This window comes from Rhincodon typus, chromosome 3 (genome assembly GCF_021869965.1).
Source record: "Rhincodon typus isolate 14 chromosome 3, sRhiTyp1.1, whole genome shotgun sequence".
Lineage (NCBI taxonomy): Eukaryota > Metazoa > Chordata > Chondrichthyes > Orectolobiformes > Rhincodontidae > Rhincodon > Rhincodon typus.
In genome coordinates, this window is record NC_063334.1 from 22,691,401 (window position 1) to 22,703,229 (window position 11,829).

Genomic DNA, 11,829 nt, shown 5'->3' on the forward strand with positions numbered 1-11,829 from the left:
CATCTGTACTGTTGGGACAGTCTACATCTACACTGTGCTGGGTGTTGCACTCTTGCCAACTGCATAACTAGGGAACTAGAGAATATTTTATACTGAATAACAGAGGCAAGGGATCAAGTTTGTAAAGCTTTTGTTGGAATAAACGTCAAGTAAAGGCTGAGAGAAAGGTGTTAATATGGGAAATTGTAAACAGGCCATGACAGAAAGGGATAGAAAGTACAAAGCAAAGAATCAATCATAAGATAAGACAAGAAGTTACAAGAAGAGAGCAGAGTGATAAAACAAAAAGCGCTGAATCTAAAAGGGTCAGGCAGCATCCGTGGAATGACAGCAAGCTACACATCGAATCTAGATGACTCTTCAGCTGACATCAGCTCTAATGAAATGTCATCTGGACTTGAAACGTTAGCTTGCTCTCTCTCCGTGGACGCTGCTTGATCCACTGTGATCTCTAGCATTTGTTGTTTACAGTACACATTCCAGCATCTGCAGTACTTTGCTCTGAGGCTCTGTAACTATATGCAATGAGCATTCAGAACAAAACAGTTAAACTGAGAACACAAACAAAAATAAATAAGTATGATCTGGTAGCTATTAAAGACATGCTCGAAGAATGACACTGATTTGGACGTGAATCTTAAATCATCCAGAACATTTAGGAAGGACAGGGAACTAAGGAAAGGTCGAGGGGTGCCTCTCATTAGTTAATGATGATAAGAGAAGGATGGCCTAACTTCAGGAAACTAAGATGTGGAATCAGTTTGGGTAGAAATGAGAAATGATAAAGGCAAAAATTCACTTGTGAGAGTTGTGTACAACACCCCCAACAGTAATGCTCGCAAAGGTGGGACACAACTGAAAAGATAATGAGAGCTTGTCAGAGAGGCACAGCAATAAACATGCAAGATTTTAATCTACTTATTAACTGAAAAAGACAGATGGGCAAAGATAACCTAGATGAGGAGTTCATAGAACTTTCTTGGGAGAATTTCTCAGAAGTGCATGTTCTGGAGCCAACTGGAGAACAAGCTACACTAGACCTGGTATCAGGCAACAAGATAGGATTAATTATCTCTTCATTGTAAAAGCAGCCTTAGGTTGCAGCAAACTTAAAATGATTGGATTTTACATTCAGTTTGAGGTAGGGAGGAGTAGGTTCGAAGTTATTTTTTTAAACTTAAATAACATGAACTATAGGGGTATGGAAGCAAAGCTAATTGAAATGAATCAACAAATTAGGTAGAAGAATAGGTCAACAGAGACCCAGTAGGAGACATTACGGGATATTTCAGAACACTCAGAATAAATATTCAAATATATAAGAAAAATTCCAAAGGAAGGACACATTATCCTTAGTTAACTAGAAATATAGATAGTATTAAAGTAAAAAAAAAGTACAAAGATCGATAGCAGGTCAGAAAATTGAACAGAATATAAGAAACTGCAAAGAATGAACAAAAAAAATTAATAAAGAATGAAATATTACAGCATGAGAGAAAGCTAGCTAAAAATATAAAAACATAATATTATTTTCCATAAATGTTGAAAGGAGAAAATAAATTAACAAATTGTGCATAGCCCCATAGAAAGTGAGAATGGAGAAAAACTAATGAAGAACAAGAAAATGGCAAGTGAATTAAACATTTAAATAACATCCAACAAGCAGCAATAAACCAGGAAATGGAAGAGAACCTAGGAAAATCACAATCAGCAGAGAAGTGATACTGAGTAAATTCCTGATCTTAAGGTCCTGGCTTGTGAGATAGTTGATGTGTTGATTTTAATTTTCCAAACCTCCTTCGATTTGAAGAAGGTTGCATTAGGTTGGAAGATAGCAAATGTAGCTCCTATATTTAAAAAGAGAGGGAGACAGAAAGCAAGAAACAACAGGCAAGTCATCTTAACATCTGTTACAGGGAAAATGTCAGAAACTATTACTTAAAAAGTTTTAGCAGGCATTTGGATAGATTCAAAGATAGATTCAAATCATGCTTGACAACCCAAATGGAATTCTCTGAGGAGTTAGCACATACTGCGCATAAAGGTGATGATTTCTAGAAGGCATTTGATAAGGTGTCACGTCAAAGGTTATTGCAGAATATAAAAGCTCATGGTATAAGGGGTAATATATTGACATGGATAGAAGATTGGCTGACTAACAGGAAAGAGACAGTAGGCATAAATGGGTCTTTTTCAGGTGGCAAAATGTAACAAATGCTGGGACATCAACTGTTTACAATTTATATAACTGACTTAGATGAAATGCCAGGAGGTATGGTTGTCAAATTTGCTAATAATACAAAGCTAGGTAGGAATGTAAGGTTTAAAGAGATACATGGAGGTTACAAGGAGATATTGATAGGTTAATTGAGAAGGAAAAGATGTGACAAATGGAGTAAAATGTGGAAAAATGTAAAATGTCCAAATTAGCAGGAAGAATAAAAAAAGATTTGTATTATCCAAATGCTGAGAGGTTGGAGAGCTCAGATATGCAAAGAGAGCTGAATGTCTTCATGCAATGTTTCAAAATTTGCTGATGATAAAAAAATAGATGGGGGGGCATATTGTGATGAGGACATAAGGAATATGCAGAAGGAATATTGATACATTGCGTAAGTGGCTAACAATTTGATTGATGGCAATGTGCGGTCATTTTATTTCTTGGAATGTGGGCGTCGCTGGCTAGGCACACACTAATTAGCCATTGTAATAGCCCAGAGGGAAGTTAAGAGACAATTACGTTAATGTGGGCCTGGAGTCACATGTAAGCTGACCAGCGAAGGTGGCAGATTTCTTTCCCCAAAGGACAGTAGTGAACTGGATGGGTTTTTACAATGGGTTACACAGTAGTCATTTGGTTACCTTATAATTCCAGATTTTTATGAATTCAAATTTCACCATCTGCCATGGTGGGATTCGTACCTGTGTTCCCAGGTCATTAGCCTAGTGTTCTGAATTACTAGCGCAAAGACATTAACACTACCTTCCTCAAATGCAATTTGATAGGAAGAATCAAAAGGCAGCTTATAATTTAAAGAAAGTGAGACTCCAACAAGTGCAGCACAAGGAGATCTGACTGTTTTGTGCATGAAACACTAAAACTAAGAATGTAAACACAGCACGTGATTAAAAAGGCAAATGGAATTTTGGCCTTAATTGCTGGTGGTTGGAGTTTAAATGTATGAAAATCTTGTTACAACTGTACAGAGTGTTGGGGCTGGTGAGGCCACACTTGGAATACTGTGTACAATGTTGGTCTCTACATTTAAGAAAGGGCGTACTGGCATCAGAAGCAATTGAAAGAAATTCGGTAGGCTGATTCCTGGGATGAAGGGGTTGACATCAAGGACAGCTAAACAGGTTCGGCCATTATTTATTAAGAGTTTAGAAGAATGAAGAGTGATTTTTTTGAAATATACAAGTTTCTCAGGGGGCCTAGCAGATGCTTTCTGTAGTAGTGGAATCTCAAACTATGGGATATAGTTGTAGAATAAGGGACAGTCATTTAAAACAGATGCAAAGGAATTACTTCTGAAATTTTCTACCTCAGAGAGTTGTGGAGGCTAGATCACAAAGTATTTGAAGAGGAGATTGATGGATTTTTGAAAAAGTGAGACGTTTATGGCAATGAGGAGCTGGCATGAGAAAGGAGTTGAGGCCTATAGCAGATAAGTCATATCCTGATAGAATGGCAGGGAGGGCTTCAGGGGCTGAATGGTCTACTCCACTCTGATTTCTTAAGTTCTTACATCCACTAGAGCAGGCTTTATTTACCATCTCACCTGATAGATAGCACCTTTGAAAGTGCTGTGCTTTCTCAGTACAGCGTTTGAGAGTCTGCCTTTATTACCATGTTCAAGTATTGAATGGGACTTGAAATTAGAACCTTGATCAATAACTCAGGAGCGAGAGCGGTACCAACTGAGCCACAACCGACAGCCACACTTTTATGCAATTATTTCCAGTTGACATAGTTTGGCATTCTTTGGAGAAACATATTTTACAAAAACACACATTTTGATAAAAATTTAATCAATTATTTCTAATTTGCAACAACCACCAAATCACAATAGTATATACAATAGTATAAACCAAATACCTTTGGAATGAAATTGTGGTGCAGCAACTTTTGTTTCAGTTTTCACTGTTCTCAGCCATTGATTTCTTTGCGTTTTCTTTTCTCGAGAACATGCCTAAATAAATACAAGCAACAACGAACATGAGAGTTCTGAACAACATGCAAAAAACAGAATAGACAAAGAGAGTTCCATACTCTTTAACTAAATTCCTATATAAGTGGAAATTTATTTGGCAGTTGTTTTCATTTTAAAGGCAGACTTGGGAGACTTTGATTTTGATATTGGGGACTGCACAATCACTTACCTGGAATTTTGTGATTTAATTAATAATGGCCAGGAGACTGAAGCATTGTCAAATTAACAATAATGTGCACTAATTAAATTCTCATGCCATTACATGTGAAAAGTCGAGATCAAGTATAAATTTTGGGTGAATTTGGGTAGTAGGTGGGTAATAACTGGGTAAGAATACGCATAGTCAAAGACATCTGTAACACAGAAAAAGGCATTTTGGCCCATCCAGTCTGCGCCAGTCAAAATCAGTCACCTAACTATTCTAATCCCATTTTCAGGCACTGGATACACAGCCTTACATGCCTTGGCATCACAAGAATACATGTAAATACTTCTTAAATGTTATGAGTATTGTGGTCTCTTATTGTCAATGAGCTCCAGAATCTCAATTCCCTATGAGAGAAAAACATTTTCCTCACATCCAGTCTAAACTTCCTGCCCCTTACATAAATCAATGCTACCTGGTTACTGATCCCTCCAGTGAGGGAATAAGCTTTTTTTCCCTGTCTACCCTGTCTATACACCTCATAATTATACATCTCAATCATGACCCCCTCAGTCTCCTCTGTTCCAAGAAAAACAACCCAAGTATGTCCAATCTCTCTTCATATCTAAAACTCTCTAGCCCAGGCAATAACCTGGTAAATCCCCTCTGCACCCTGTCCAGTGCAATCATATCTCTCCCCATAATGTGAATTTCAGAACTGCACACAATCTCTATGCCTCAGCTAATAAAGGCAAGTATCCTATATACCTTATTGACCACTTTATCTAGCTGTGCTGCTACCTTAAGAGACTGGTGGGTATGCACACTAATGTCCCTCTGATCCTCTCATGGTCCTACCATTCATCATGTATTCCCTTACATGTTTGTCCTGCCAAGTGTGCCATCTCACACTTATCTTTACTGAATTCCATTTCCACTGATCAGCCGATCTGATCAGTAATCTATATTCTCCTGTAATCTAAGGCTATGATCCTCACTATTTACCCCCCCACCAATCTTTGTATCACTCACAAACTTACTGATCAGTTCTCTTATATTCAATTCTAAATTGTTTATATATATGACAGCAAGGGCCCCAAAATTGATCCCTGTCAAAGCCCACTGGACACAGGTTTCCAGTCACAAAAACATCCCTCCACCATCATCCTCTGCATCCTGCCGCTTTGCCGATTCTGTGTCCAGTTACCCAAATTTCCTTCGATCCCAAGGACTCTCACCATCACTATCAGTCTCCCAAGCAGGACTTTATCAAAAATCTTACTGAAGTCCAAGTAGACTATGTCAAATGCATTGCACTCATCCACATACCTGGTCACCTGTTTGAAAAATTCAACCCAGTTGATAGATATGGTTCTGAGGGTTCTGAGGAAAGGTCACTGGACCCAAAATATTAATTCTGATTTTCTCTTCACAGATATTGCAAGACCTGCTGAGCTTCTCCAGCAATTTCTGTTATCATTTCTGATAGACGTGACTTCCCCATAACAAAACCATGCTGACTGTTCTTAATTAATCCCTGCCTCTCCACATGCAGATTAATACTGTCCCTCAAATTACTTTAAATGTTTTCCTCACCACTGAGGAAACTAACTGGCCTGTAGTTTCCTGGTTTATCCCTTGCTCGCTTCTTAAATAACAGTATCATATTGGCTGCCTTCAAATCCTCTGGGCTCTCTCACGGCCAAAGAGGAACTAAAAATTATTGGCAGTGTCCCTGCTGTTTTCTCCCTTGCCTCACTTAACAGCTTGGGATACAGTTCATCCAGCTCTGGAGCTTTATCTACTTTTAAGCCTATCAGACCACTCAGAACCTCTTATCTATGCTAATTTCTTCAAGTAAATCACAATACTTCTCCCTGATTTCTGTCTTCACATCATCCCTCTTATTAGTGAACACCAATAAAAAATACTGCAATAAAAAGCTCTTCTGGATGTATTTTAAGAATTCTACTTCCTCTAAACCTTTCACACTCTGACGACCCAGTTGGAGAAGTTGAAATCTCCTACTATCACTACGCTATAACTTCTACACTTCTTTGAAATTTGCCTACATATCTCCTCTTCCATTTCTCTCAAACTGTTAAGGGGCCTTAATTCCCAGCATTGTGATTGCTCGCCTTTGCTTTTTAAATTCCACCCATGCTTCATTTGAGAAGTCTTCTAAGATGCCATCCCTCCTTACTGCTGTAATTGATTCCCTGATCAATAATGCAACACCCCCTCCTCTTCTCCCTCCTTCCTTGTCTCACCTGAAGACCGTGTCCTGGAATATTGAGCTGCCAATCCTGCTCCTTTTTCAAATATGTCTCAGTGACAGCAATGAGATCATACCACCATGTTTTAACTTGTGCTCTCAACTCACCTGCCTTGTTCATCAGACTCCCTGCATTAAAATAAATACCATTCAATGGTGTCAAAATCCCTTGTGCCTTTACTGGCCTATAATTTCTATGTCTTCATGGCTCATTTGCTGTTTCTTCCAACTTTGGCTGTACATGTCTCCCTGATGAACATTTTCCCCAGATCCCATAACCCTGCAAAGTTAGTTTAAACGTTCCCCAATAGCACTGGCAAACCACTCCACAAAGATGCTGGTTCCATTCAGGTTCAAGGGAAACCTGTCTGCCTTTTACAGGTCCTCCAACTTCAAACACCATTCTAACATTCCAGAAATCTGAAGCTCTCCCTCCCGCACCATCTCTCTACCACGCATTCATCTGGACTAACCTCCTATTTCTATACTTATTTGCACATAGCACTGTAAGTATACCAGGGATTACTACCCTTTGGGTCCTGTTTGTTAATTTACTTCCTAGCTCCCTAAATTCTGCTTGCAGGACCTCATCCCTTTATCTAACTATGTCACTGGTACCAAAATGTACCACAATCTCTGTCAGTCTGTTTGCCCTCCCCAACAGAGTGCCCTGCAGCTGTTCAGTAATATCCCCGATCCTGGCACCCAGAAGAAAACATCCCATATTGGAATCTCTTTTGTGGAGCAGAAACACCAGCTTTCCCCTTACAATTGAATTTCCTAACTCTATAGCCCTGCTGTTCTTCTTCCTCCCATCTTGTGCAGCAGTCCCATCCATGCTGTCATGAAGTTGGCTCCTAGTGCTTTCCTCTCCCTAGTCACCTCCCCCAACAGAATCCAAATGGTCTATCTGTTGGAAAGGAGGATGGCCACTGGGGACTCCTGCACTACCTGCCCTCCTCTACTCTGTCTGGCGGTCACCCATGCCTTTTCTGCTTGTTCAGTCTTCACCTGTGGTGTGACTATCACACTGAATATGCTATCCATGACATTTGCAGTATCATGGATGCTCCACAGTGAATTCATCCACAGTACCAGCTCCAAAATGCGGTTAGTCAGCAGCTGCAGCTGGACACACTTCATGTGCATGTGGCCACCGGGGACATCTAAACCTTCCATGATTTGCCACATAGAATAAGAGCAGCATTTCACAATATACACTCTGCTATGACTTCCCTTAAGTCTCTTCTTTATTCTCTTTATTTAAAAATAATTATGCTTATGTAAGAAAACTATTACTTACCTACTCTAATTGTACATCCCTTACCCTAATTTTCTCACTTATACTTACTTTTATTATATTAGCCCTGAATTTCACCTATTCATGTTGCTTCCAAAAAAAAAACTTTATAAAATCCCTGTGGTTTGATCAGCTCATTTAGTTGGACAGATGATATCCAATGCAGAGTAACACCAACAGTTTGGGTTCAATTCATGCATGGCTGAGGTTACTATGAAGGATTCTCATTCTCACCTTCTCCCCTTGCCTGAGGTGTGGTGACCCTCTGGTTAAACTACCACCAGTCATCTCTGTCTAATGAGAGAACAGCTCTACGGTCTGGCAGCACTGTGCTGACTTTACCTTTATACTTTTTAAAATCCCAAACCAATCAACACACTACTTTCCTGTGACGTCACGGACTGATTTGTTTTATTCAGTTGGCAACTCCACTGTCTCTGCTGGGTCCCAATCCTGGACTTCAGTTTATCTTGTTGCTAACTCCCCTCTATCTGCTGGAGCCCAATTCTGGGCCTCAATATATCCTGTTGATGACTCCAACGTCTCTGCTCAGTTGAAGTTGAAGTGTTGGACCCCTGATCCTAGGCCTCAATTTATCCTGTTGTTGACTCCCTCTCTCTGCTCAGTTGAACCTGAAGATCCAGATTCAATTCCCATTTTAATTAAAATTCTATAGGAAGCCTATAGGCTGCAGGGGTATATACATACACCAAGTGAGTGACAAAAAGCAAAAAATGGAGTATAATGTTGCAAGTGTGAGGTTATTCATTTTGGCCTGATGAATAAAAAAGCAAATTTTCTTTACAAGGCATGAAAACTCATAAATGTGAATGTTCAGATGGTATTAGGTATGAACACAAAGCGACAAGGCAAGTTAACACACAGTACAATAAGCATTTAGGAAGGAAAATGGCATGTTGGCTTTTATTCCATGGATTGGATACAGAAATTCCTACAATTGCACAAGAATACAGAATATATCATTACAATTGCACACGGCATGGTGAGACTACATCTGAATTACTCTGAGCAGTTTTGGTCTCTGTACTTAAGGAGAAACATTCTTACTTTGGCAGGACAGCAATGGTTCACTAGATTAGTTCTTGGAATGAAAGCATTGTCCGATGATGAAGCAGAGAAAATTGGGTCTATATTCAAACAGGTTTTATAAGAATGATAGATGATCCGTTTGTAATATTCTGAAGGGGCTTGGCAGGGTAGGCACAGAAGTTGCTCCCCTTGCTGGGGAATCTAGAACACATGTTAGAATAAGGGATTGATTGCTTTGGACTGCGATAAGAATTTTTTTCTCTCAAAAGTTTATGAATCATTCGAATTCTGTACATCAATGAATTGTGCATGCTTCATTGTTAAATACTTTCAGATTGAATACAACAGTGGTGGGAAGGGGGTTATGCTTCAGTTATACATGGCACTGGTGAGAACACATTGGAGTATGGTGCACAGTGTTGGTCACTTTTTTTAAGGAAAGATGCACTATTGGAGGTAGTTCAGGGAAGGTTTACCAGATTAATGCATGGTCAGGGAGGGCTGTTTTATGTGGAAAGGTTTGACAAGCTAAAGCTGTATCTGCTCAAGTTTAGAAGAGTAAGGCATTACTTGATTGCAACATATAAGGTCCTGACAGGTCTTGACAGAGTAGATGAAGAGAGGATGTTTCCTCTTATTGGGAAATCTACAAATAGGGGTCAGACGTTTCAAACAGAGATGAGATGAAACTTTTATTTTCATAAGGTCATCAGTCTTTAGGACTCTGCTCATAGTGGAAGCAGAGTCATTACATATATTTAATGCACAAGATAGATTCTTCTTAACCAAACAGTGAAAAGTTAGCGTAGGTGGGAATGCAGATTTCAGGTTATAATCAGATCTGCCATGATCTGGCTGAAGAGCTTGCTCGAGGAACTGAATGGCCTATTCCTGAATTCCTATGTTTAAGACTGACATTTTTGGTGTTTCAGTAAATCTAGAGATATAGGAAGATGACAGGAAAGTGTTTTTGAAGCCGAAGATTAATCTCAAATGTACTGAATAGTGGCAAAGGCTTGATGGGATATATGTTCTTCACTTACTTCTACTGTTAATGCTCTTATGAAGCAAAGTGGGGTAGGAGTGTAGCTTTTAAATGTTCAGATGCACAGTTCTGAAAATGGTTAGTTTAAAGAAATGTATTAGTTGCATTTACAAGTGATTCAAGCACACACCAGCTTTCAAATCCATTGTTGATAACGAAGCACATCTCTGGAGCACTCAGCTTGAATAGTAGCAGTAGAGAAAATAACATGATTTCTCTTTCATTTTAGAATTGTGATTAAGTCTGCAAGGTCAAGAATCGTTTAAAATTCCCTGATATTTCAAAGGAGCTTAAAACAGCGGCAACACAAGTGGCTCCTTTTGGTTGTTTCATTAACTTGACAGCAAAAGACTGTGACAACTTCTCCCAACTCAAGCCGCACCCCCATTTCCTACCTACTAACCTCATCCCGCCCCCTTGACCTGTCCGTTCTCCCTGGACTGACCTATCTCCTCCCTACCTCCCCACCTACACTCACCTTTACTGGCTCCATCCCCGCCTCTTTGACCTGTCTGTTTCCTCTCCACCTATCTTCTCTTCTATCCATCTTCTATCCGCCTCCCCCTCTCTCCCTATTTATTTCAGAACCCCCTTCCCCTCCCCCAATTCTGATGAAGGGTCTAGGCCCGAAACATCAGCCTTCCTGCTCCTATGATGCTGCTTGGCCTGCTGTGTTCATCCAGCACTACACCTTGTTATCTGTGACAACTTTATCTGGCTTAAACAATGCATCACATGGGGTGGGGAGATTTTTGAACCAGGAAAGGCGTTCCTCCAAAGTCCATGTGTACAGTTGATTAATACTCTTTGACTTAGGCATCAACAGCAGCATTAGTCTAATGATTTCCAAATATGGCAGATTCCAAATTGCAAAAATGGTCCCCGTTTAGATAATTTCTCAGATAGAACTATGCTGACTCCTCCTGTAAGCAAACTGCTCATCATATGTTCTGGGATACCCTCTAAAACAAACTATCTAAATACATGATAGCATAAGTCAGGGATGTAATAATTGCCCTCTCTTGCTATTTGTACCAACTTTTACAATGTTTATTAAGCTATCTTGTAGATGATGCACACTGCTGCCACTGTGTCCGAGCGGTGTTGGAATGAATATTTGTGGATTGGTGTCAATTAAATGGGATATTTTGTCCTGGATGTTGTCAAGTTTCTTGAGTTTTCTTAGAGCTGCAAAAACATCCAAACAAGTGGAAAGTATTCCTTCATCCACCTGACTTGCGCTTTGTAGAATGTGGACAGGCTTTGGGATGGCAGGAGGTGAGTTCTTCACTGCAGTATTCCTAGCCCTTGACCTACTCTGGTAGCCGCAGTATTTATATGGCTAGTCCAGTTCAGTTTCTGGTCAATGGCAATCCCCAGGATGTTGACAGTGGGGGATTCAGTGATGGGAATGTCATTGAATATCAAGGGCTAATGGTTGGATTCTCTCATTTTGGAGAAGGTCATTGCTTGGCACTTGTGCGGCATGAATGTTACTCGTCACTTGTCAGCTGAAGCCTGCATATTGTCCAAGTCTTGCTACATTTGGAAGTGGAATGCTTCAGTATCTGAGGATCATGTATGATACTGAACACTGTGCAATCATCAGCAAACATCCCCATTTCTGACATTATAATGGATGGAAGGTCAATGATGAAACAGCTAAAGATGCTTGGGCCCAGGTCACTATCCTGAGGAATAGCTGCAGAGATGTCCTGCAGCTGAGATGTCTAACCTGCAAAAGTCACACCAATCTTCCTTTGTGTCAGGTATGACTCCAATTAATGGAGAGTTATTCAC

General features: G+C 39.9%; 2 protein-coding genes across 2 annotated transcripts in view; both read right to left on the reverse strand.

Annotated features, from left to right (window-relative positions):
• The window catches only part of LOC109936206 (centlein-like), a 211,266-nt gene extending 207,078 nt beyond the window's left edge, over positions 1 to 4,188 (reverse strand). The window contains exon 1 of the mRNA XM_048595425.1: positions 4,100 to 4,188. The gene's annotated coding sequence lies outside the window, so the exon portion shown is untranslated. The remainder of the gene's footprint in view (positions 1 to 4,099) is intronic.
• Positions 4,135 to 11,829, reverse strand: part of LOC109923933 (centlein-like) — a 46,888-nt gene continuing 39,193 nt past the window's right edge. Inside the window, exon 5 of the mRNA XM_048619992.1 lies at positions 4,135 to 4,228. Coding sequence (XP_048475949.1) covers positions 4,135 to 4,228 — 94 coding nt within the window. The remainder of the gene's footprint in view (positions 4,229 to 11,829) is intronic.